General features: G+C 36.0%; 2 protein-coding genes across 4 annotated transcripts in view; both read right to left on the minus strand.

Annotated features, from left to right (window-relative positions):
• Nucleotides 1-4,645: 4,645 nt before the first annotated feature.
• On the minus strand, nt 4,646-18,246 carry klc2 (kinesin light chain 2). 2 transcript variants are annotated; one of them, XM_073859762.1, is made up of 14 exons: nt 17,867-18,246; nt 14,109-14,360; nt 13,285-13,588; nt 12,810-13,026; nt 12,458-12,647; nt 12,204-12,377; nt 11,766-11,865; nt 11,167-11,216; nt 9,481-9,548; nt 8,704-8,812; nt 8,215-8,364; nt 7,981-8,110; nt 7,643-7,695; nt 4,646-6,799 (listed from the first exon to the last, which is right to left on the minus strand). In XM_073859762.1, the coding sequence occupies exons 2-14, from the start codon at nt 14,334-14,336 to the stop codon at nt 6,716-6,718; spliced, it is 1,857 nt and encodes a 618-aa protein (XP_073715863.1). In that variant the 5' UTR covers nt 14,337-14,360; nt 17,867-18,246; the 3' UTR covers nt 4,646-6,715. The 2 variants fall into 2 exon arrangements, with proteins under 2 accessions (XP_073715863.1, XP_073715862.1); XM_073859761.1 differs by having other exon boundaries at nt 14,109-14,378; nt 17,867-18,245.
• A 3,130-nt stretch (nt 18,247-21,376) lies between these two features.
• Nucleotides 21,377-26,005, minus strand: part of LOC129437229 (phosphofurin acidic cluster sorting protein 1) — a 59,604-nt gene continuing 54,975 nt past the window's right edge. For both annotated transcript variants that reach the window (XM_055195413.2, XM_055195412.2), the window contains exons 23-24: nt 25,686-25,805; nt 21,377-25,437 (exon numbers count right to left, since the gene is read on the minus strand). In XM_055195413.2, coding sequence (XP_055051388.1) covers nt 25,319-25,437; nt 25,686-25,805 — 239 coding nt within the window. In that variant the 3' untranslated portion in view covers nt 21,377-25,318. The remainder of the gene's footprint in view (nt 25,438-25,685; nt 25,806-26,005) is intronic.

The raw sequence follows: 26,005 nt of genomic DNA on the forward strand, positions 1-26,005 counted from the left end.
CGCAACGCATCACAAAGAGCCAAATGCAAGTATAAACTTGTTTAACTCGCTGATGTTTAAGCTTTACCCCTTATAAAATTAAGGCGCTCCTTAGAGATTTTCCGATGGTTTGTGCAGATGTTAAGTAATAGTGCTATTGCCAATCTTTTACTCTCTCTAGCTATTTTCAATCTTTTCTTTCTCATCTATGTTTTATGTTAGTGTATGTGTGTATGTTTAGTTAGTCGTTATGTGTACTTCATTTTATAGTTAATAAACCGGTTTGCATTTTCACAATTGAATTGTTTCTGTGTTCAATGCTCATGAAATTAAAGTCACTATTTCTGCCTTTTGATCCAGCTACACGCTGCGAGTAGCACTGTATATCAGTGAGAAGGTTAATTTTAAAGGCCATGAAATTAACATTTCTTAGACGTGAATATACGATTATGGATATATGTCTTCGGTGAACGAACATATTAATTAATTGTTATTATTAATTCTGCTACGCCAGGTAAAACCTGATAAACTTGTATAATTAATTACAGTTAATTATACATAATATTCCCTTTTGAGCTAAAATCTAAGATTCCCTTGGGAATCCCCGTAGTGTTTCGGTCGGAGGTTCATAGTGTTTTTAAATAACGTTATTCCCCTCCTCCCACATAAATTCGCTACACATATTTTATTTGTCTTATTTTTACGTTTTAATTTGGTAGACTGAGTATGGCTAAAATAGGTTTAATTCATTTAAACCATATTTAAAAAATCAATCTCTCACTAATCTCAACACTAATCTCAAAGTACTGCAGTACCCTTGTTTGCCGGAAGGTACCCCCCCAAGCACAAACGCAAAACTGTGCTTTTGACTAAGGCCCTGTATCCACCAAAGCTTTTAAACGCAGCTGAAAATGCCGCAAGCATTTCTTTAGCTAAGTGCTTTTGTTGCTATGATCAGAGCCATTAAAAGAGAGAGATTTGAGTCAACTCCTTTCTCTCCAATGGAACTGTTTTTTGACAGCAATGGCGGATCATGGAGCCTTTCAAAAGTTCCCGGAAGTTACTGGCAGCCCAGAACTGCAGCAGAACAGACTGAATGTGATGAACTTAAGTGTCATTTATAGTCGTGCATACCGTACTTTCCGGACTATAAGCAGCACCGGACTATAAGCCGCATCATTCAAAAATGTGTCATTAAGACGAAATAACATATATAAGTCACAGTGGACTATTCGTCGCGTTTATTTAGAAAATTATTTCACAAAATCCAAGCCAAAGAACAGACATTTAATCTGGAAAGGCAAGTTATTCAACTAAACAATAGCAGACAGAACAGCAGGCTGAATAGATTTCTGTACGTTAAAAGTAATATTATCAGTTATTTAAACGATAAACCATAGCATACAGAACTTACCTGGAAGGTTGAATAAGTTAAATTAACCAAACAAGCTAACAAGCGTGAATATCGCATACTTGTCATTCCACATTACAGAACCCATTGAATTACATAAATACAGAAGCAGCATATGGCGGACTCTCACGGCTGTAGACGGTAACATTGTCTCTTGCCTCATAAATGTGAAAATTAATTCACACTGACTTACAAGGCGCACCTGACTGTAAGACGCAGCACCAGCCAAGTTATGAAAAAAACGCGACTTATAGACCGAAAAATACGGTAAGTTCTATGCCGCAGGCTATGCGTACTGTCGGTTACATGCGTGGATACTGCTTACCAGCTGATGACAACGCAGAAATACATATGAAAACCTACATAGGACCTACACAGTACGCACAACTATAATAAGCCCTTTAAAGGTCCACAATAGATTCTCTTGTGGTGAGACTGTGAATTGCAACCAACACCTCCTTTTCGAAACGCATAGTGAATCTATAGCCGCCACAGGATAACCATGTTTTCGTTCGAGGCAACGTAGTGGGAAAACACGCTCTGTAGAACAGTTTGTCCGTCTAGGGCTACAAAAACAAGGTGTGGTAAAAACTGCAATGGCTACGACAATAAAACATGTTGAAACATTGATTTCTTAGTTGAGAGCTTTGAGCTGCTGTGATACTTATTTTTTGTTTATCAGGCGTTGTACGATGTGGCGGTGGGTTGGTATGCTATTTGTCCCGCCCCCTTTTACTGTTATTAGACAGCTAAGTGAAAATGATATTGTCAAGCCCAGCGTTGTTCCGCAAGTTGAACATTTTTCATGCACCGACAAAAATTAAGGCTTTTAAACTGGTTCAAGAAATGAAAACGAAACCAGAACCTTTCCAAAAATATATATTCTGGAACAGAACCGTTTATTGAAAATAATGTTAAAGGAATAGTCTACCCTTTTGCCACATTAAACTATGTTATTACCTCAACCTAGACGAATTAATACATACCTATCTTTTTTCAATGCATGCACTGTACAGCGCGTTGTGAATATGTTAGCATTTAGCCTAGCACCATTCATTCCTATGGTACCAAAAAAAAGATTTGTCTTGTGGCACCATACTTACTGGTATAACTCCTCATGTAACAGTCTTTAAATAGGGAAAACATGGAAGTGTTTGGTGGCTTCCCTGTTTGGTACCTTAGGAATGAATGGGGCTAGGCTAAATGCTAACACATTCATGACGCGCTGTACAGTGCACGCATTGAAAAAAGATAGATAGGTAATTACATAGTTTAATTTGGCAAAAGGGTAGACTATTCCTTTAACCAGTTAATACCGTTATTTTTTTTACAAGATTTCTGTGCAATATGACTCTGTGAAGTTCACTTCCGCTCGTCGTTGACTAATCGGAGAAATGAGAAGCATGCCAACAGTAGCTTACTCAAGCCCAAGTCTCTAATGCTCAAGTATCTCAAGGCTACCAAGTATCTCAAGATGTTTGTTTTTTAATACTAACTAGTGGTGTAATGGATCGCAGTTGATCCGTGATCCGTACAGATCACGACCCACGGATTGGTTCGACTCGCATGCGATTCCCGGATTAATACGCAAATTTAAATAGGGTGAAAGTTGATCATTCGTATGTGTTTCAAAGGCTTGCAAATGTTAACACTTAAGTGATTTTAAACAATTTAACCACAAAAGGCGCTAAAGTGAACAATTTTCTGTACGCACCGATGCACATGCGTTTGAAAGTGTCTGGTCCAACTCCAATCAAACGTGATTATCCCTATGCCCTTCAAAGATCAGTATAAAATACATTTGGCAAATCAAGCACTGAAAAACAACGTAATTTTCAATTTAAGTGGAGCGAATGTTTATGCAGCATTTTCTTCCCGAAGCGCCAATTGGAATTCATCCTCCATCTGTGTGTGTTTGCATGTTTAAGTGCAAAAAAAATGCTTTTTTAAACATATGCTAGCCACAGGTATTAACGCTTCTGTGAACATGGCGCCTAATACTCTAATGACTGGTAGTTGACAATTAATTACAATGTTACAGTTATAGTTAGTAAAATGTCTAAAATGGACTATCGAAATAAAGTGTTATGTCAACATTTAACAGAAATTACGGGGTGGTTTCCCGGTCAGGGTTTATCCTAGTGCCAGACTAAAATGCATGCTTAAGCTGGCTAATTTAAAAGGACCTTGTACTGACTAGGGTTGTAACGGTATGAGATTTTCACAGTATAAAAATCGTCTCAGAAAATATACTGGTTTCACGGTATGCTATTAAACAATCATTATTAATATAAACATCAGCTATAATTACCCTTAAATAAATGAAAACAGGTAGGGTTTTGGGTTGGACATATGGGCGTGGTTTCCTGGACAAATGCATGTTTGTGCTGCCTTAATTTAAAAACACCTTGCCCTGGCATATCTTGACATATATCCGTGCCATTGTTTGTCTCGAAATGCACACCTGTATTGTGTTTTTTGTAAGGTTTTGTAAAAATGACTTAAAAGTCCTAATATAACGAAGAGATAATCTTGGATTAATTTAAACTATGTACGGGATAACCATCATATGGTTTATAAATCATACTTTTTTCTTAAAAAAAAAAAATTTTTTAAGGAAGTATGAGTCTACCATTTGAAAAGAATAAAGACAAAATAAAGCTGTACATCTCCCATTTGAACAAAATCAGAAGTTATTTCTCTTTAGATTAAACAAAAATAAACCAAAATGTCCTTCCTCTTGAACAGCATAAACGGAAGAGCAAAAAGTCCAGGGTCATTTTTAGATAGCCAAAGTATTACTATACTGCAGATTTTAACTTTTTTGGCGGGGATAGAGAATTTGTAGCGTCTAGGCAGTCACGTTGAAAAAGTTTCATATGCACAGCAGCACATGTGAGATCTGCTTTAATTTTGCCCAAAACCGTGTTTAAGCAAATTTTCACTGTACAATAACTGTACATGCAAATGTTGTGGTATACCGCCATCATTCCGTTACAACCCTCGAGATGCACACCAGTACTGTTTTTTTTGTAAGGTATGTTTGTAAAAACTACTTAAATGTCCTAATATAACTGAGGCCTAGTCCTTGATTAACCTAAACCCTGTCCGGGAAACCACCCCTAAGGTTTAAGCGCTAGTGTGAAAAGTGGTGGCCTGGGTACTAACATAGCTACTAAAAAGATTTGTTTATTGATTGTTTCTAAAGCTACTTGTGGAAAAATGGATTTGGCTTGATAAAGACACAAAAACAGATTTGTTTGGTTTGAAAAGCAAAATTTGTTTATTTCTAAGCTTTTATTAAAACACAAAAGAGGTTGGCCCCTTAACAAATGAAAACCATCTTTAGGAAAGCACATCAGGTTGAAGCCTGGCATGCCAGCATGGCTACATTCTAAAGGTGTTGATAGACGTTAACCTGTACAGTTGATCAAACGGAGTTTAATTGGTTTTCTTTAAAATGTTAATGATTTCCTATTAGGACAGAGGTGCTGTTTCAAGGTCAGTGCAAATGGGCAACTTGTGTAACTGAAGCACAGTCTAGTAAGCAAACATACATTTATAAAGGTCATACATTGCAGGTAATAATGACTGATAAATGATATGGGTAATACAATAGGTGGATTCACATTCAATTTACGTAAACTTTACTACACACCTGTCTGTGCTAGTACCAGACATAAGAAGCATACACAAGTGTGTTTTGTGGTTGTGAATGAGTAAAACAAACTATATTTTACAATCAAAAGTAACATTTGTATTTGCTTCCAAATTGTTCAAGTTATTTTAACATTCATTCATTCTCATATTTTTCTTCTGATCAATGCATTTTCTCTCTTTTAACTTGAGCACGCTCTAGACTCTTCATATTTGTTTAGCATAATGAAACAATCTTTAAAATCATTAATTCATTAACTCATACATTACATTCTGGTCGGGTGAATATCACAAAATATCCTTGTCATATCACTCCCAAAAAACAAAATAAAGCAAGCAGTTTAATTTTCTTTGGATTTTGTGACATGACTCGGACATTTCCTATGAGAATCACCGGTTTGTATGGCTGCATCCAAAACCTTTAACGTCTGTGAGCATGTACAGATGCGAAAAATCATTTGTTTTAAAGAACATAAACATATTAAGACGTTCAAATACACCCAATATCAAACACACATACAGTATCCTGCACATCTTTATCAATGAACCAGTGCAAACACTAGAAGAAACGGTTGAAGTATGTAGTCGAAGACATTTGTTGTTCCTGTTAAATGTGAGCTCTTCACAGAATTTGACCATTTAATTGATCTCTATATGAATAATTCGCATGAAACACAGGTTTCGGCTGTTTAAGACCTTCGGGTGGCTAGAAAAGAACATATAAAAAGCTTCACTTCACATTTAAAGGAATATTCCAGTTATATATATTTGGACACACACCCCTGTCCACAAACCAGGCATAATTATTTTTACCCATCTTCCAGGTTTGAATAATGTAGAGAGACAGTTGTTGGTTTACTTCTTGTAAAGTAAACACAGTTGTATAAAATGAACAACTTCAAAACTATCAATCTACATATCCCCAGAATCCCAAACCTTAATAAATAAAGAGCTACCTCAAATCAGCATTTCTATTATAAAGCAAAATCCTTCACTGTGACTTTATGATTCCCACCTGCTCACTACCTTGTAAACAAAATCCCTGCATGCTAATAATTACATGACAAATAAGTATTTAAATAATTTAAACCACTATATACATAAAACTCAAGGCAAACGTTACGTTCGTACCAGTCGCTGCTCTCAAATTTCAACACATGTTGTATTCGGACCTTAAAAAATCGTAAATATTTAGTGAATTCGATAATGTGCATCTTTAAACGGCACAGCAAGGTCTTGCTTGTGGAAGGAGCTACCGATCTGAACATCATCTAATAATGGAGTGTTTTGAACTTTCTCTAAATGGCAAACCCAGCAAAAATGTATGCTTTGTATAGACTATACAACTTGATCGTATGCAAAGCTGTGTTAGCATTTTCTGATGCCATGCTATAACAAATTCACATCTGGATGTAATCTGTCCAGTGGCAACATGCTGTATAGTGTTTACCTTTTTGTCAGAATGATTTATGTGTGTTGCGGATGACAAAGCAGATAGACCTAGCTCAAATTATGCAAATCATGTAAAACTAAAGACGTGATCTGCGCTTAGTTTTTTTTTCTTAGGAAATGCTTTGAATAAGTTTAATGATGTATCATTTCAAGTACGTAGCGAACAAACTCTCCGTTTGGCCCCATTCCTCTTCCTCTGTGTCCAGATGGCGTTTTCTAACTGATCAGAGAGTTGCGTCTGGTCAGGTCCACATTGCTTGCACTCAATCCTCTGGATTCGGACAGACCGCTGCTAGATTCCTTATCACATAAGCAAAAACAGATTTAATTGTTAATTACTCATCATTGAACATACTTCATAATCTGTATATTGCAGAGTTATCTATATGTCTTTTATAAATGATTATTAGTACATACAAGGGTCAATGACGTGATGTTAATTATTTTGTATCTGTATGGTTCAATTAAATGTAAAAGGTTTAAAATTTGCAGATTACTTGCATACATTCTCTTTTTTTGAGGACCAAGTCTAAAATTTCTGGTTTTATTTCATTTTGAAAGAATATATGGGGGATAATTGCAAAAATGTCAATGTGGTGTAACCGGTCTGTGTCAATTGGTGTAACTAGTATTTTTTTAAATAAAAATATATTCATAAAAGTATGTTGAATAAAATATAATCATGTTGTTTAGTGTAATATGATTTTTTTTACATACATTTTTACATCATTTGTCAAAGATTATTTAGAAAACAGCTGTTTTCAGCATATGTCAGGACAAATATTACAAAAACACTATTATTCAAATTTACATTTAGAAATAACTTATAAAATGATATTTTTAAATGATTTTATTCTTTATTATTATGCTTACATGCCATCAAGGTGTATAAAATATTTAATAATTTTAATTCTTTGGCGCAATTGGTGGTTACACCATTTGACATTTTCAGGTCCATTTAGTCTTAACTTTCAAAAAAATGATGCAAATGTAATTTTATATTTTACATTTTACAATTAACATAAATACACTATGTGCATTGAAATAAACCTGAAACAAAAGTTTTTTTAAAAGATTTTTGAATTTCATTTTTGTCACTGACCCAAAAATAAACAGGTGTGTGCATGTGTATATGAAAACAACCTGTGAGGTTTCTTCTACACTCTTGTTGAGGAAATTTAAAGAGCTTGCCCTCTTCATCCTTTCAAAACAAACACAGATCACATTATAACATCCTATCAAAGCAATTTAAAGGGCTGTTCCTAGATTTAAAACAAAAATGTAACCTTTCAAAAGCATTTGTGGAATTGTGCTGTTATGCATTATTGGCGTAACTCCTGTTAAAGTAAAGCAGTGCTTTACAGATTATCTTGACAAATACATTAAATTAAATTGTGAGATATCAGACCATCTCAGTACTCAAATTCATGGAAAAGATCAAGATTATAAATTTCATTTTTCACATTTCTGATTGTGTAATCTCATCCCTGGATTGCGTGGTTCCTGTGGGCCGCTGCCCTGCAGTTTCTTTACCAGCATCTCACTGCTGCGTCGCAGGGCTTCACGAATCTTTCCAAAGGAACCACTCCTGCGGAGGCCACCGCTACCATCCTGTGACCGACAGAAACAATTAACTATGTACACAGGATCCCGCAATGACAGAACGCCACAAAATGCGTGGCATTAAGGTGTTGAGGTGCGTAACAGAGACTGACCCCGCTCCACTCGGCCTCATCACCTTCACAGTCCCCCCGAGGGCCTCCGGGTCCATTCGCCCCCTCCCTGCTCTGACGCCTGTCCCCTCCACCACAACTCCCATCCTTTAGCAACTCCACCACTTTACTCTGATTTATTGCATCAATGCCCTGCAAGAGAAAGAGAGACAACAAAATACGAAAACATAAATTCCAGCAACCACTCAGAATCTCTAGCATCCACAGAGGACACTGTTACAAAAGATAATGTTACAAATGTGAATCCACTTTTATCATGCCAAAAGGAAAATTAAATAGAAATTGAATAACAGAAAGAAATAAAATAGAAATTAGAGTATATAATGAAAAAAATTGAGAGAGAATTGATCAGCAGATATTTAAATGACTTGCATAATTTCAGTCTGTTTCCTGTTTGAGTTATTTACACAGGAAGAAAATCTAAACTTTTATAGGGCAACCGTCAGGTAGGAAATCAATGTGTTGTCGTACCTGTTTGCGACTTTTAGACGCACACTCCTCCAGTGTTTCCGCCGCCTCCAGTTTGCCTTGTCTGCGGTACAGCGCCCCCAGACTTTTCAACGTGGTGTTAACAGTGGGGCTACACCGAGAACACATAACAGAGCTTTTTTTAGACTACACTTAAACCTACATTACATCATTTTAAACAGTGTCATATCCAGTCTTAACTCTGAGTTAAGCAAAGTTTTATATATATATGTTTTTGGTGAAGCACACGATTTAACCACGGGCAAGGCAGATTAACTTATTTTTCAAATTGATTTACAAAAGTGATAAATCAGTCTTTTCTGCAGCATGTGTCTAATTTTTGTTGAAAGGTGACATACTTGATCGGTGAGTGAAGTGAATCAGAGTTATATTTTCAGCTTTATAATGGCATTGGACAGTGCCCCATTTTTTTAAAGCATCTTTCTTTAAGATTTTTTAGTAACATTGGGCTTAATGCTCTTGTGTACGACACGTACGGCTGTAGTTTGTAAAGTTTAAAAAATAAATATTTCCTCACAAATACACATCGCTTCACCTGAAAGACATTTCATAACCGTTTTTGATGAATGCTGGATAATTGCTAACCCAGGATAATGTATGAACAGTGTGAAACACTGAACAAGATAACCCAGGATTACAATTACTCTGGGCTAAGTATGACCCTCCATTAACAAAAACCTGGAGGGCAATCTCTGTCATTCCAACAACTACATCAGAGTAACAACTCCCATAATCCTTTAGGAGCACCTGATCACTCACCTGTCTACTTTACAGGCCTTGTACCAGCTGCCGTATTCTCCATAAGGCCCAGACTCCTTCCTCTTGCCCTAGAAATGACCACCAGCTTAATATTAATTAGAAAAAGTGAATTGTTTTTTAAATATTTATAGATTTTGCAAGGTAGCACTTTATCCTAATTTCTTCTGCATCTAATCTAGCCATAGGTGTATACAAGTGTCCAATTTAAATGTGTCATGAAATGTTTAAAGTCTCCCTGCAATCCAATTTTTTTTATTTAATTATTTTTTTGCATTTTTGAGCATAATAGCATATTTAAAAGTATTACCCGTCAAAGTAATTTCTTCATGCTTTAAAACAGCTTGAATGTAACTACATGCTTGCCTCATTTAGCATACGAGGATTTATGAATATGCAAATTAGTTTCCACCTCTCAATCGCACAGCTCGGACCATAGATATGAATATGTGAATTAGTTCCCGCCTCCACTCTTTCACACCACCTCTGACCATAGATATATATGTGAATAGATCCTACATTCTGCCGTTTCAGACACATGCATTGTGTGAAACCGAACTTGGCAGTTATGTGTGCTTGGAGCACTATAATCTTTACAGCACTCACCATGCATGTGCACTGCAAAAAAATGACTTTCTTACTTAGTATCTTTGTCTTGTTTTCGGTACAAATATCTAAAAATTCCTAAATTAAGATGTATTTTCTTGATGAGCAAAATGACCAAAAAATATACAATTTAAGTGAATTTGTGCTTAAAACAAGAAAAAATATCTGCCAATGGGGTGAAATAAGTTTACTTTTTTCTTAAACACTTTCAAAAATTTTCTCTCCCCATTGGCAGATATTTTTGCTTGTTTTAACCACAGTTTACCTTAAAATGTATATTTTTTGTCTAAAAACTAAACTTTTTTTCTCAGGTCATATTTGCTCATCTTGATTTAAGAATTTTTAGATATTTGTACTGAAAACAAGACAAAAATACTAAGTAAGAAATTTTTTGCAGTGTGAGCACAGAAGCAGAGCTGAAGCAGCAGTGCTGTGATCATTTCAGGCATCCAAACATAACTTGAACTCCTGATCCACGCATTCAATGCGTTTATATGATTGGTTACATTTTTGTGACGATGGAAACCAAGGCAATTTTAAACTGCGGGAATGTCCCTAATGTTATGAAGAAAAGACTCAATGTTAGCAAGGGTAGGGCTGCTCGATCATGGGCCAAATTATATTGGCAATTAGTTATTTAAAAATCATAATCACAATTATTTAACAAAATGACTTAGTGACTTTGAAACATGCATTTATTTAACCTTTTTATTAAGTGAGTGTTGCAAATGGCTACATGTGTCAAAGCAGTGGTGCCTTTAAAGTGCCTTACAAACACATTGGTCCAGCAGCATGCAATTTATATTTTAATAGCACAATAATTGTTTGACCTCGATTATCTTGTTATTGTTTGAATCAAAAATTAAAAATCTAATTAATTGCACAACCCTAAGCAATGGTGTTAAATTATACATTTGCCCATGGCTTGTCTTAGAACATTTTAAAAACACCACATAGGCATATAAACAACAATAAAAACCTGATTTTCCCCAGAGTGGGACTTTAAATCTATCAAAAAATCTAATAAAATAAAAATAAAATATTTATAAATCCCCGGTAGGCAATAAATTTATTGGGCATTACCTTGCTCTCTTCTCTTTCCTCTGCATGCATCCATATTGGCTTGTTGTCATCTAGGTGAAAAATGTCATGGTTAGCAAAGAAAAGTTGTTTTGGCACTGGATTTACAATCAATTCCGATGCGATTGCTTGTTTTGCACTTCTTTATAAGTGATTTTAATTTAAACTACATCAGTTGCTGACTCATAAGGGTAGTTTCACGGACAGGGATTAGACTAGTCCTAAACTAAAATAAATGTAAGAGCTGTCCAAACTAAAAAAACAACTTGCACTGCCATGTCTTAAAATACATCAGTGCCCTTAATTTTGCATCAAAACGCACACAAGTAATGTTTATAGTAAAGCTTGTTTGTTAGTTATATTTGATTAAACTGAGGCCTAGTCCTGTTTTAAGATAATCCCTGTCAGGCAAACCACCCCATAACGTCTAATTTACATAACGTCTAGAAAAACTATAGGTGGATCTTTGCTGTTATACTTTAAGAGTCTGATTGGGATGCATAAGCACTTTATATGCAAAATAAGCACTTTCATCATCGTGTACTTGCTGGACATTTAAAATATCTTTTGAAGAAAGATTAGATTTTATAGCAAGTACATACTGTTGACCGATCCAAACTCTTTCTCATGCGCGCGGGTCAGAATCTCTTTGTAAAGTGTCTCTGCATCTTTGAATTTGCCCTGTTTCAAGTAACATGTTGCCTGTGGAAGACAGAACATCATGACAAATAAGCTTCACACATATAAACTCTGCAGGCTTTTAGATCAACAGTCAAAAATTCCCATTTCATATCAAAATTCGAAAAGACAGATTGTCCTTGTTTCACTGTGAAGGACCCAAGAATCATCCGTTGGATCAAATTCCAGGGTAACAATGGCCATTATGACCTTGAGTATTTAATTTCACAGATAAACCCTTTGACACATTCAGGGTAGCAATGGTCCGTATAATCATTAGTATTACAACTCCAAACGGAAGTCTACATGTTTTATCAAAATATGTGCATTTAAAAAGATTGCTGTTCGTTAGTATCCATTACCAGGTTGTTTTTGGTCTTGGCCACATTGGGATCATCGGCACCCAGTTTGTCCTCATAAATCTCAAGGGCCCTGCGGTAATAATACTCCACTTCCTCATACTTCCCCTGATTCTGACACAACAGTGCCAAATTATTCAGCTGCTTTGCCACATCGGGATGAAATTTCCCCAAGACCTGCGAAACACACACATACATATACATTAAAAGATCATAAACGGTTTAAACATAAATCTCCATTAGGGACGAGTGCGCACCTTCTCTCGGATCTCCAGCGCTCTCTTGCAGAGCGGCTCTGCCTCCTTGTGTTTCCCACGTTTGCCGTACAGCACGGCAAGGTTATTGAGCGTGGCGGCCACTGCGGGGTGATCTCTACCCAGAGTTTTCTCTCTTATAGCCAGAGCGTCATTTAGCAGATGAGCAGCCTCCTTATATTTATTCTGATCCCTGCAAGAACATTGTCGCTCGCTTTATATAACACAAACATGCTAACACATTTATACTTGACTTATGCTCAAGATGCACAATATTAAAGTAATTAAAAATGTGCATACATGTAAATGGTCAACATTTAGTCACTTTCGGTTTTTCAGATCTTCTCAGACTCACCTGTACACAAGTGCGAGTATGTTGAGCATAGTGGCCACGTCCGGGTGGTCATGTCCGGATGTTTTCTCAAGGTCCTCCAATGCCTGTTTGCAGAGGGGCACAGCCACCTCGTATCGGCCCTGAGAGGCGTACTGGATCACCAGGTTGTGGAGAGTTCGTAGGCGAGCCGGGATTTCGTATCCCCCCTGCTGCGCCGCCACTTCACCGCTGGGCTGAGCTGAAATAGTATGATTAAAAAAGTACTATGATTTGGGAGGTTCTGATTCTTACAGGGAGGGATAGAATGCAAATTTGTATGCAAAGAAAGCATTCATTGTGTTTGTTGCAATGCATTCTGGGAATGCCCTTTCCACGAAGGACACATGCAAAGTTTTTTAGCTGCCATTTGGAACAGCATGCCTATACAGATCTAGATAGGGTTCGAAATGGGCCCTTTGCATCCAAAAAAATCATTTTAAGGGCGTCTGACTCCTACCTGGTCCCTGATCGTCATCATTGGGAAACAGATCGTCCAGATTGTCCTTCTCCTTCTCTCCAGCCTTTTCCTCTGAGGGCGAGGTGTCCTCGTCCAGCTTGCGTATCTGGTTCATAAACTCCAGGTGTTTTTTCTCCTCCTCCAGCTGGGCAACGCTCTGCTCGCTCTTTTGCAGCTTGTGCTGGGTACTGGCCAGCTCGTCCCTCAGCCACTGGTTCTCCTGGCACAGCCGTCGGACCTGAGCGCGCAACTTCTGCTTCTCGGACTCCACAGCGCTCAGATGCCCGGACAGAGCGATGATCACCTGAGAGAAAACAGTTGATACCACCATATAGGTTTATTTATGTACATGCAGTATAAACTATTGAGTTGAATTCTATTACTATTTCAGTTGTATTACTACAGCGCTTTACACACCACTTGTAACTCACTACCAGGATGGCCAAACTTGCAAAATACATTTTAACATTTGTTAAGCTACGGAAAACACAATTTGCCAGATTTACTGGGATTGACATACTATTTAAACTAGGAATGCACCGATACAAAACATCTGTGCCGATACTGATATTTGATTACTGATTATCGATAGATACCACTAGATTTGTTTTTTATTTCTCATTTCAAATTATGTTGTGAAATCCTCAAAGTGCCAACAAGTGTACAAACTGCTCGAAATAATCACACAGCATGAGCTCTGATTGTCAAAATATAATCTGCCCTAAACAATCGGCCATATTAGGAAAAAATTGCTTTTATCTGCCAATACCGATTATAGGCTGATACGCAAATGCATTCCTAAATTAAACCAACATATAGATCACCTGTGCCTCTCCGAGCCCCAGCTCAATGTCTTCAAGACTCTTGCGGAGCAGAGTTGATTTCTCCTGGGCAGCAGGTGGCTGCGCGCAGTCTAGCAGGGAGTTGAGGAGCTGTGCGTGCTCCCCACGCAGGGTCTCCAAACCCTGCATCACCGCTTTAGTGTTCATAACAATCTCATCTTGTGATAGCCTCTCCAAAGCCTCCTCTCGTGGGTACACCATGGTGGACATCACCCGGAGGGCCCTATGTTGTGTCTATGTATCTGTCAGGGACTAGAGGAAGAAAATAATAAATATATATTTAAAGAAAGCAAGGTTTGGTCAAAGAGGAAGATGAATTATGCTGAATTTTGTCAAGTTTTTTTCTAAAGATTTTTTGACCCTAAAAACAAGCTGTATTTTTGACTATATGATATATAGCATGGTAAAAGAAGGGGGGCGGTGGAAATTGTGCATCAAAGTCTAGACTAAATCCTGTTTGTATTCGAATAAGCACTTAAACTCTTTTCAAAACAGGATGCATACGATTGTAAATCAGCAGTAGAGTTTAGAGGTTTTCTGTAGATTCTGTAGGTTTCTGTAGGTAAACAACTTTAAACGGAAGTTGATGAAATTCAGCTTCCTTAGCATGTCCCAGTGTCAATGTGTAAAAAGATCTCTTGCATTTGGGCATTGCGCTCACAAGAAATTGACCAAAAATATGAATTAACGAATAAAAATCAGCACTGTCTTTTATAGATAATATATATGCCACATTCCATGCAAATGGCCTAAAATAGGTTTTTAACAATGACATATGACATTTTCGGTATTGTTTACTTTGTAGGACCCAAAGAATGAAAACAGATCAGGTTTTTTTATACATGTTTTGAAGGTACCTTCAGGTCATAATACTGAAGAATATTCCCACGTTGTGTAATGATACAGAGTTCTGTTTGTAAACTACTACATTGTGCTACAGAATTTAAAATGCCCAAAATGGTCAAGCAAGGAAAAGTGGATACATTTCAAAGTTTTAGCCCCGCCCAAATAACACAGAAATGTGAATGGGTTTTTTTACAGAAACGAATGTACATGCACAGCCGAATGTCTTGCAAAGTATTTGACTTGTACATGTACACACTAGGAGTGTCCAAAATCATACTGACCATGATTTCTACATGATAAAAAATGTCATTTCGTGATATGAATGATATAGCGACGCGATGACGTATACCGCATTTACGTTCCCTAACGCGTATAGCAACAACAATGTAAATGTTACTTATTTGATGTTTATGCGAACAAAAGTGCAACTGCATGTAGGCATGGGCCGGTATACAATTCTGCCGGTATTATAACCTTTAGCAAAAATGCCACGGTTTCACGGTGTTGCGGTATTGCCATTGCAACACTAAGATGTGTTATTTTCAAATGCCAGAGAAAATTAAAGCCTTTAAAATATAATATGCTTTTAAAAAATATATAATATTTTCGTAATCTATATTAAATGTAAGCATCAAATCAATCACATGACTTAATGATTTAATGAATTTTGTATAAACACAGTATCACAGAACATTTTAGTGGTTTTGAAACCTTGACTGTTTAAAACCTCGATATACCTTGAAACCGGTAACCGGCCCATGCCTACTTGCATGTAAAATCAATTTTAAATTGTTAGCTAATGACTTGAGTTACTGGGATCTGTTGGGAGTGTTTGGGAAACCCTTTAAACATCTGTTGTAGTGTCATAGTGATATAAAATGTTCATACCATTTCATCTCTGGTTTGTACTTTGTTTACATTTGACTCACAATGTGTGATCGTGTTACTATTATTGCACTTTAATGCTGCTTTGCCACCTTATGACAATGGATTTACACTTCGAATTAGGTAGTCTGTCATCAATGACAATTGGATGGAAAATGTCCTTCCTTTTCCATAGCTTTTAATAACATAACAAATATCAATAGCGCAAATAATCTTAAAATATGTACCCCCACCTCTTGTACAAAAGGTGATACATAATACTTTCTCCTGTACGTGGATGTGCGACCTACATGTGCAAAGTACACTGGGTTGGGTGACGTACGAATACAGTACGAATGATGTCGAAAATCGCGTCATGCGCACTGACAGGAGACCCTCATGTACGTGTAAAAAGTGCACCATACTTCGACCTTAAGAGTGTATATAGTATAATTTAGTATGATAGGCCACAGTCTTTGTAATGTGTTTCAGCAATATATTTCTAAGATTTATAATGTTTTTAGAAACAAATCTCTGAAATGACTTTACAAAGACTTTAATAATAATAATAAATAATATAAAAAATAAAAAAGAAGAAGAAGAAGAAATCCTAGCAAATTCATGCTTAGAGCTCTAATAAATAGATTTCAAAAGATAAGTATTAATAAATAGTAATAAATAACATTAAATTTGTACATCACTAGCATGATTAAGCTCTTCTTAAAAGTATGCCAATAGTTATATAAGAAACTATTAGTTATAAAAGTAACAGCTAATATGTCTTAAATAGACCATGAAAGTATTGGGCAGGGTATATTCAAGCAGGGGTATTGTGTCAGTGCAAGGTAAAATCTCTTTAAAAAAGTTGAACAGGTTAAAAATAAAAACATTTGTCACCCTGTCTGTGAAATCCAAGTCTCAAAATCTAATGATGAGGTTAGTAGCATCAAAGTTTGATTTCACTCATGGATTTTAATCTTTGACTGAACTGACCTTACTTAGTCAATATTAACGATATCAAGATTATATTTATATATAATTACATGGTAATATTTTATACCCTGGAAGGTCACTGCCCTGCAGAATTTAGACTTGAATTTTTTAATTAAACATCCAAAATTACTAAAAATTGTACATGCAGGTTCTAGCTAAACTCTGCAGGACAGTGGGCTCTCCAGGACATCCGGAACTGCTAACCTTTGAAAAATCATCTGTGCCAGTTTTATACAGTATCTGTAGTTCCACCTGCATCCAGCATGAGGCGCTCGCTCTACAGTTTATTACGCTTATTGACTGCAATGCACCAATACAGCTAGACACAATAAGTGACACAATTAAAACAAGGGATGTTCATCTTCTGAATTACATAAAATTACAGTCACTAATCTATAAACGCGTAAATATAATACCAGGTTTCTCAGTGAATGACAGCTAGGAGGAATAACCGGAATAAATCCATCAAGGTGACCCGCAGGACATCCCTACGTGCTTCCATTATGTTTACTATTCAGAAAAATAAATTATAGGGGAAATCAAAAAATCGTACGTTATTGTTTTGCACTGGTAAGCGAATGGAAGTCAATCGATTCAAAAGGATGTCAGGCTGCTTCAACCAAAACACAACATCAGCAAAAACTTTAAAGACATGCGCATCTATTCACATTCAAAACAAACAAGCAAAAAGACAACATGAATCTCGAATATGTATGTAATCCAGTAATGTATGTTTGATGTAATAATACTGATTTTTACATCACTGTATGGGTGGGGGAGGACAAAATCACTTAAGAGGTTCATAAATCATGCATCATCTTACCAAGCTGTCCATGTTATTACGGTGTTTGAACGTGAATGCATATAAATAAATGCTTTAAACACTATTTAGTGACTAACGATCAGCTTGGATCAGCTACTGTTTTTAGCATTTCGAGCTAAACTTTCCTCCATTCAACCTGCCACTAATTTATCCGCCCATTTTAACCAATGGTTGAAATAAAAGCGTTAAAAACATTATATACACATAAACATACCTTTTCTTTAGTCCGTGGATGCCGGGTGTGGATTGCTTTTGGGTTTTGTAAAGAAAATGACTCTGAATGCGCCGTTTTGAATTGAAGTTTGAGGCACGATTTAACCTAAAACAATGATTTTTCTATTGTTAATGAAATATAAACTCTCAGAGATGGATATAGATGATGCACGTATGATGCGCGTTTGCGTGTGACAGGTTCAGTAAAACAAACGCTCGCACGCGCAACGACCTTCTTTCGCTTCGTCCATCATTTGTGTCTGTTTCCGCGCGATACTTCACAGACCTTTGTGTTGAAGTGAGGGAGAATGACCACAGCAAACTGAAAATGGCTGTTGTTGTGTGCGCGTTTGGCTCCCAGTATCCACACTCCTGTGCCCTCCCTAACAGGGCGTGGACACGAGAGAGTGTGTTTGACTGCGTGCTGCGCAGACCAAACGCCATAAAGTACCGCGAGAGCGAATCGATTGTATAGCTTTCAACTCGCTCTCGCGGTACTTTGATGTCATATCTGCGCAGCGACGCATAAAGTGAAAGAGACCTTATGAAAACTATTGAAAGCAAACATTGAAAAACTAATCTACAGAAAAACAAATCTACAGAAAGCTGAGTTAATGTTTGAAACAGAACTGTAAGAAATAAGTAGAAAGAAATGCAATTAACATAAAAGCCAAATCAGCACAAACACCTAAAAAGGTTATAGTGGACTAAAGAGAATGGTGTGTGAAGGACTGGATGAAAGCCAAGGCCAAGGTGATGATGCTGCAAAATTTGTCTGATGCTGATAACTGCCTTAAAAAAAAATCAAATTTCCCTACACATATGTAAAACAGGATTGCAAAGGACCAGGGGAGATGGCAATCATTACAGTACCTCAACAGTACTAGACTATTTTCTCATTGGATCAACCAACAAAAGATAGGTTTGGTAATGAACAAATTTTTTTCAGGATAATAATGCATCTCGCCACCGAGCAAAGTGTGTTGAAGCTTTTATTCAGGAAAGGCATATGAACTCAATAACATGCAGTCTTGCAGGATCTTAATCCAAGTGAAAATTTATAGTGGAAATTGAAAAACTGGTTCATGAAAAGGCCCAACCCTGCCAAGCTGATTTTTCAATCATTATTTGAGAAAGCTGAAACCAGCTTGATGAAAAATATAGTCATCAAGGGAGAAGCGACAAAGTAAGTGATTGTATTTTTTATGAATGATTTACAAGAAAAAGTCCCTATAAAGAAAAACATTGTCCCTATACCGACGCACCATTTCAAAAAGTACACCTTCGCACCTAAAGCGTTTATATTAGTACTTCAGAGGTACATATTAGTACCATAAAGTGCATAATAGTACCTCAAAGGTTTATCGGTACCACCTAAATGTTACGTATTATGACCTTCTATAAGGGTACTGTGTCCCAATTACAGTTCGGGACGATTTTTTCTGACAGTGTTTATTATTGAGATTCCATAATTTATTTATTTATTGCTTATTAAAAACACCATAAGTTAAACTAATTTAATTGAATTTGTTCAAGGTTTCACAAAGCCAGAATGCTCACCTAAACATATTTTTGGTGTTGCATTTGTTTATTTGTTACAAAGTACAACTGAGTAAAATTATTCTATTGTGATGATTCCATCATTTTTAGCAGGGTTGACAAATTCGCAATGGTGTAGCTGTAATTATTTGAACTTTGTCCCCAAAACAGACTTTAAATTGTATTTATAAATATCATATAAACAATTAAAATAAACAGACATTATTTCAAAAAGGCATTGAACTTAATAGTATTTGAAAAGCGTTGGGATAAGCAACAACTTTAAGATCACAAATGTTGATTGAAATTTTGTTTCATTATGACTAAAGAGCACCTATTGTCCTATTCACGTTTTTAATTTTCCTTTGGTGTGTAATTGTGTATCAGTAGGGTTGCACAGGGCAAAAACTAACACAGTTAGTTGTAACACAGACCATTTACATTGTTGCAAATGGTTGAGTTTTTTTTTCTCATGTTGTTTTCAAGCTGCTAAAAGACGGTCTCCTGCAAATTTATGGAAAGATATGTTTTTTCAGAGTTATTGATGAAAGAATGTTTTGGTGGCATGTAAGTACATTTCTTCACCTTAATCAGTGTCTTGTTGACTAAAACATAGCATTATTTTGAAATATGTCTGCAGCTCTTAACAACCTTTTTGGTAGGCTTGTTAGTTACAACTAACCCCTCAGCACTAACGATATGAAAACAGCTAATGTTAGCATAATTCTTGCTGTTGTTTTAAAGAGGCTACACACAAATGATTGCTGGCTGACAACAAAATAAACGTGCCTGTCTTATCAAAAATGGTTTGTCAGAATTAATTTTTGTTCATATCTTTAATATTGATTGAATAAGGTCATGTCAAAGATGAAAATCATAATGAAATTAATGGCTAAAATCAGACTTTGATTTTGAGACTTTTGTATGCTTTTTACAGACTGGGTCACATATAAAAATGTTTTTTTTGTCATAATTGTGTTGATTTTTCTCACACATGTAGACATTTGTATCCATTTATAATGGAACTATGGTTAGATAGGGGATAAATAGATACCAGTCTATTATAGGCAGATATATATCCAATTCAAGTATATAGACAAAATAGTATTGAAATATTTGCCTGCAAACTTAATTTTTAGCAAGTGTTACAATTAACCCCACCTATGGGGTAAATTGTAACGTTTGCACTTGTTAATTGTCCAATAGAGGGTAATAGAAATAAACTTCAAATGGTCATTTGTAGCAGAGATGTGTGTGTTGCTTGTGTAAAAATATAATTAATCAAACTTAAATATTTTTTTTAATGATTAAGCCAAAACCAAAAAGCGTTAGGTTGTGCCCTGCTCTCCCCTACATGTTAATATATGCAAAATGTACATACCCCAAAGTAAACAATGAGTTATCATCTTCAATGTAAATCTCTTTTCTTGGACTACAACAAACACATGGATTGTAGGCAACAGTTTACTTCCTGGGATTGGTGATGTACATAATCATAATTCCCCCTGCTTCGGACTCAAGCCTGTAAGTTAATTCCTGTTAGCAACCGAATCTTTCAAGCATGGTAAGGAGCTTCACATTTCCAGCTGACGTCAGAGGTATTCAGGCAAATCACAAAGTGCAGATTAGCTGGCCAATCAGGGACACAGATCTTTTCAAATACGTGTGTTTTCAGGAAGAGAGCTTCAAAAATGTATGGTATGTGGAAAATAATGTGACAAAATAAAGTTTTTAGCAATGAAATAGGTGCTCTTTAAGCTGTAAAGTTTTACATTTATTTGCATCAGTAATATGTAATTGCATTTTTATGTAATATGTAAAGCAAATGCTAAGTTTAACATTGAAACAAAGTAATAATATACAGATTGTCCTTAGAAGTATAAAACTGTGAGAAGTGAGAAGAAAATGTTTAGGCCTGATTGATTACACTCATTTAACTAATTATTAAAGATTCAAAAATGACTCAAAGAAATACAAATCAGGTATGTTTATTAAATAAAAAAAGAATACAAGTAACACTTCCACTGTCCATACCACATCTATTGACTGACAACTCAATTATGAAAAAGCAGTACTACAAAATAAAAAAATAACACAATAATGTAACAGTTCATATTACAAGCACTTTGGATATGTACACACATTATTGTCTAGAGGCAGAAAGGCAAAAAGCTGAAACTGATAATAAATGCATGTGCAAAAATACTTATCCACAAGCTTGGCTTCTTAGTCTTTCATGTCTAAATATTGTGGGTTCTAGTCTTTAATTGGGCTAACTTTGGCCGAATCTACTTTTTGACTTCAAAGCGTGTGGAATTCGGACATTAACCCTTGAGAACAGATTGTAATACATTGACAAGAAGTATTTAAAGAAGTGGACAGATGCCATTGTGATTGACTCAGAGGACTAATCACAATGCTTAAATCCACTTCACAGTTTCTGTAGAACTTTCACATTACAAATCAACACAGGTACATATAGAGGTACAAGGACAGATACGGCCAGGTAAAGACCAGACTCCAAACAGCACACAGTTAAAGAGACAGTCCATGTTGACGGAATGACAAAATAGACATTTCGTATTAGTTGAAAACAGAATGGAATGTAGCATGTCAATTTTATACTGAAATGAATCATTCGGAAATATTCGATTAGTTGACAATTCTCATCCCAGACTGCTCAATAAATACTGAAACTCTTTCTTTCTTTCATCCATACACACAAAAAACAAAACAAAATGTAACAGCTGACATTCTTTGGCAGTGACACTTTTTCCCCAATCTTTTGCTTTTCAAGAATATGTATACATATAAAATTTGATCGTATTGAATTAGATCTAAAAAAAAATATTTTTATCCAGATTCTCATTTAAAAGTTTTAGGTTTGCTTATTTTGCAAGCTTTAAAATTTATGTGAAACAGCATAAAAGAAACTGATTTATTTAAATTATTTAAAGAGGGCCTTTTCTAGAAAGACTTGCTTGAATAAACAAACTGACCTTGAATTGTTATCAATTTAAAAACATTTCAGATTCAAAGTGAATTTATTAACTGGTCAAATGCACTGTGTTTCTATCACTACGCATTTAAACTATAACGTAATTAATCAAATGCAAAATGCCATTAAACCAAGACAAATATTTAGAAACCGGGTTAAATTTAGAATATATTAACATTGTTTTATCTATTATTTGCTTTGTCAGCCTAACCCAAAGAAATGTTACCATTTTGATGGTGTATTATTATTTTGAAAATGGTCAGAAACAGGAGGTGTGTTGATACGTGTTGAATGTACAAAAAAAGAAAAGCACTTGTGCTTCACAACTCAAACACAACTATTGCTAAACATCACTGCAAGTGGCAGGTAAAACACAAAATTGACCCATTTAGAGTATAATACTTTGCTGTTCTTAATACTTTTTTTGCCACAAAGAAAATTATATTTTCATCTCTGTAAAGGATGTGGACAATTTGACCAGTTATCCAAAATTTAAAAAAGTTGATTTTGGGTGAATCTCACGGAAACATGTCAGGGTCAAATTTGATCCAAAAGACTATTTTTAGTGTATTACAGTAAAATTTATTGTAAGACAATGATGTTTACATTTCAATGAGCATACAACAAATATTACCACTGAAGAGTATCTTGTTTTGACCAGTGCAAGAATGTTTGTGCTTAATTTCAATTAATGTCAGGATGCATAAGCACCTTACTGTTACTAAAACAGGCTTTTTTTAACTTTCAGTCATATATAATTTCTTATTTTTAAATTTGGATTTTGATATGTTTTTGACATGCTTTGTGAGATTCACCCTTTTTTACAAATCCTACAAATAGTGACGTAACAACAATTCTATATTAATCTATTAGCAGTTCAAGTTTCAATTGTCAGAAGTAAGCTGGGTGAAAAGATGCTGAACGTTGCATTGCGACTGAAGTGAAAAATGTTTAGTTTACACCACAGGCTAATCATACCAGTAACCACTATTGTCCAAAAGCACTCACACAAACCAACGAGCACAAATTGCTTCACTCTATAACTGTGGCACAACATCATTTCATAGATAACGTTTTTTTTGTTGTTGTTTGTTTTGCTATTATTTGAAAACCACATTTCAAACAGTGACATTTTTGCCTAACCTAACACCTACAAGGATCCAACAAATGTTCAAGACAAAACAGATCAACGTTACTTTAGTGAAAGCTGCCTTCAACAATAACGTGACCGCTTGCAAATAAAGGGAGCTCTAAAATTGCTCATGACGCTTAAAAGGACTGATTTTAGGTGGGGATCTGATCCCACATTTGTTGTAACAGAGCATTTTGTATGAGGAGCTAGCTGACAAAAACGTTGTGCTTTGGACGAAGATGCGCAAGAGTAAAGGTGAGTTCACTGTAAGTGCATAGCATTTGACAACTAAAATGTAGCCCAGACGTCAATCCTGTACATCTCTGTGTACGTTTCTGAAACTGTAAAGATTCATACAAGAGCACAAAATCAACAAAACGTTTCCCCTGATTCTTCCGACCACGCCACAACTTTAACATCACGTCTTTGAAATGTTCACCTCCAACATAATCGAGTCACCGCTTCAGCCCTTTTGCTAATCTGTATGATGTTGTTAGTTTAAATAAACTCAACTGTAACTTGCAATTGTTACTATTACCCACGTTGCCGGTGACACCTTCTCTCAAAACTCTTTTAAAATGTTTACATTCTCATTGGCCGGAGCGATCTTTGGAAATATGGTTTACGGAATAAAAATAAAACCATTGGATGAGCTACATATATTTAAGCTAAAAAAGGTCACTTTAAAAGTACTCAAAACTAAATGATCAAGAGCTCTTCCGAACGATAAAAGCATAGTCCGTGTACAAAATAATACAAAACTAATGGAAATATTTTATATTCGAGCTATATAAATTAAGCACTGTGTCACTGTGAATAATCTGTAAAATCGCTGATGTAAACCATATACTGAAGGAAATGTAAGTCGCCAGCTACAGTACAGCAGCACGGTTAGCACAGCTCAACACATGCACGAATACATAAAGTGCACCATTGAACTAACGTAAAAAAATAACGTGTAAAAAACTTTGCTAGTGGTTTATGGTTGATGTAGCTTAAGACATGCAGGTTAGAGGTCTAATAATGTATTTTTGAGCTTTGCCAACTAGAGGGAAGGTTGCACGTGAGAGCAAAAAATTTGCGTTATAACAACTCCAATAAATAGGTGTGTGACTCTACCCTTTTAAGGAAAAGAGAGCTCAGAAAGTTTTGGAATGCTCATCTGTGCTTTTTTCCCTCAAGTGAGACAAAAACACAGTAAGGAAGACCCTAAAAAAAATACCATGGTAAACGTAGTTCTTGACAAAATCCTACTACAGCTACTGAAAAATCTTTGCATTATATAATCAAAGTGGTTACACACGAGAGTTTTCGCTTTGTCAGAAAACACAGCAATCTTACGAATTCCTATTCGGATTTTCAAGTTTCTTTATAGCTTTGCAAGCAAAAGAAAAAATGACCATAGTAACTATAGTATTTTGGCAAAAAATATGTCTACCATGGTAAATTTACAAAAGGGTTAAGTTCTATTTATTAGCTATGCTTTAAAACCCCAAGGTTTTATTATTGATGTCAATGGTCATATTCACGTTTTTATGTGATTTGTGTCATGCTGTTAGAGATCAGCTTGATGTTTTTTTTATTTTGTGCTTGGCCCCCATATGTGGCTTTGGGACCTTTCGATAAATAAAAGTGACTAGCGCTGATAAAAGTCTATTAACCCACTAAATCTAACTTCTTCAACTACACCTACCCACCATAACACAGTCCCGTCTCACAACTACGACTGGCAGCGGTGTGCAATGGGGTGTAGGTTGAAGATGCGGGTTAGAAAGCTGGCCATCCTAAGAGGGTGGTTTGCTGTAGCCAAACAATCCAACGGGGAGATACTTGACGTGAGTCGGCCACTGAGCTGCCAACTGGAAGAATTTTACGTCATTCCACTCGCCTCCATCTATAGTAACTGGGAAAAGAAAAAAAAACATTATTTGTGGAATAAACATTTAACAATTTTTCTTTTTCATACGAGTGCACAATTGTGATTCTGCTCATTAATTTCAAAACAAACAACTACTCGATCTTTACCAAGATACACACTTTATACTAAATTTCTTTATATTCTCTATGCTTTCCTCATGTTGTTTATGGAGGCTATCATTCACTTAAGTAGTTTGCGTTGTAGTGATGATGAACTGACAAAACATGTTATACCTTTTAGTATGGTCGGCTGCTGTTTAGCTGAACAAATGAGCCTGCTGATGCCCTCAATGACTTGACTCTTAGAGTCCATCTCCCGCTCTTTAGGTTTCTTCCCCAGGAAAATAGTAGGAACTGCAAATAGGACAGAGACAGAGAGATGTTAATATGCCACAATATGCCCCTGTTGTGGACAGTCAACCAGGAGACGGGTTGGGAATCGAATTTCGATTCCAGAAAGGAATCGGATCCTTGTTCAATCGAATTTGGAATCGGAATCGATACATTTGAAACGATGCCCAACCCTAACCAGGAGTGGGTTATTTAATTATTTA

Source organism: Misgurnus anguillicaudatus, chromosome 21 (genome assembly GCF_027580225.2).
Source record: "Misgurnus anguillicaudatus chromosome 21, ASM2758022v2, whole genome shotgun sequence".
Lineage (NCBI taxonomy): Eukaryota > Metazoa > Chordata > Actinopteri > Cypriniformes > Cobitidae > Misgurnus > Misgurnus anguillicaudatus.

Bases quoted from the DNA above. Each gene is read 5' to 3' on its own strand.
- klc2 (XM_073859762.1), bottom strand. From the start codon at position 14,336: ATGTCCACCATGGTGTACCCACGAGAGGAGGCTTTGGAGAGGCTATCA. The intron at 13,027-13,284 runs GTAGGAGTCAGA...ATACTATTTCAG, and splicing joins TGATGACGATCAGGGACCAG to CTCAGCCCAGCGGTGAAGTG. The intron at 9,549-11,166 runs GTAATGCCCAAT...GGTCATTTCTAG, and splicing joins AGGAAAGAGAAGAGAGCAAG to GGCAAGAGGAAGGAGTCTGG.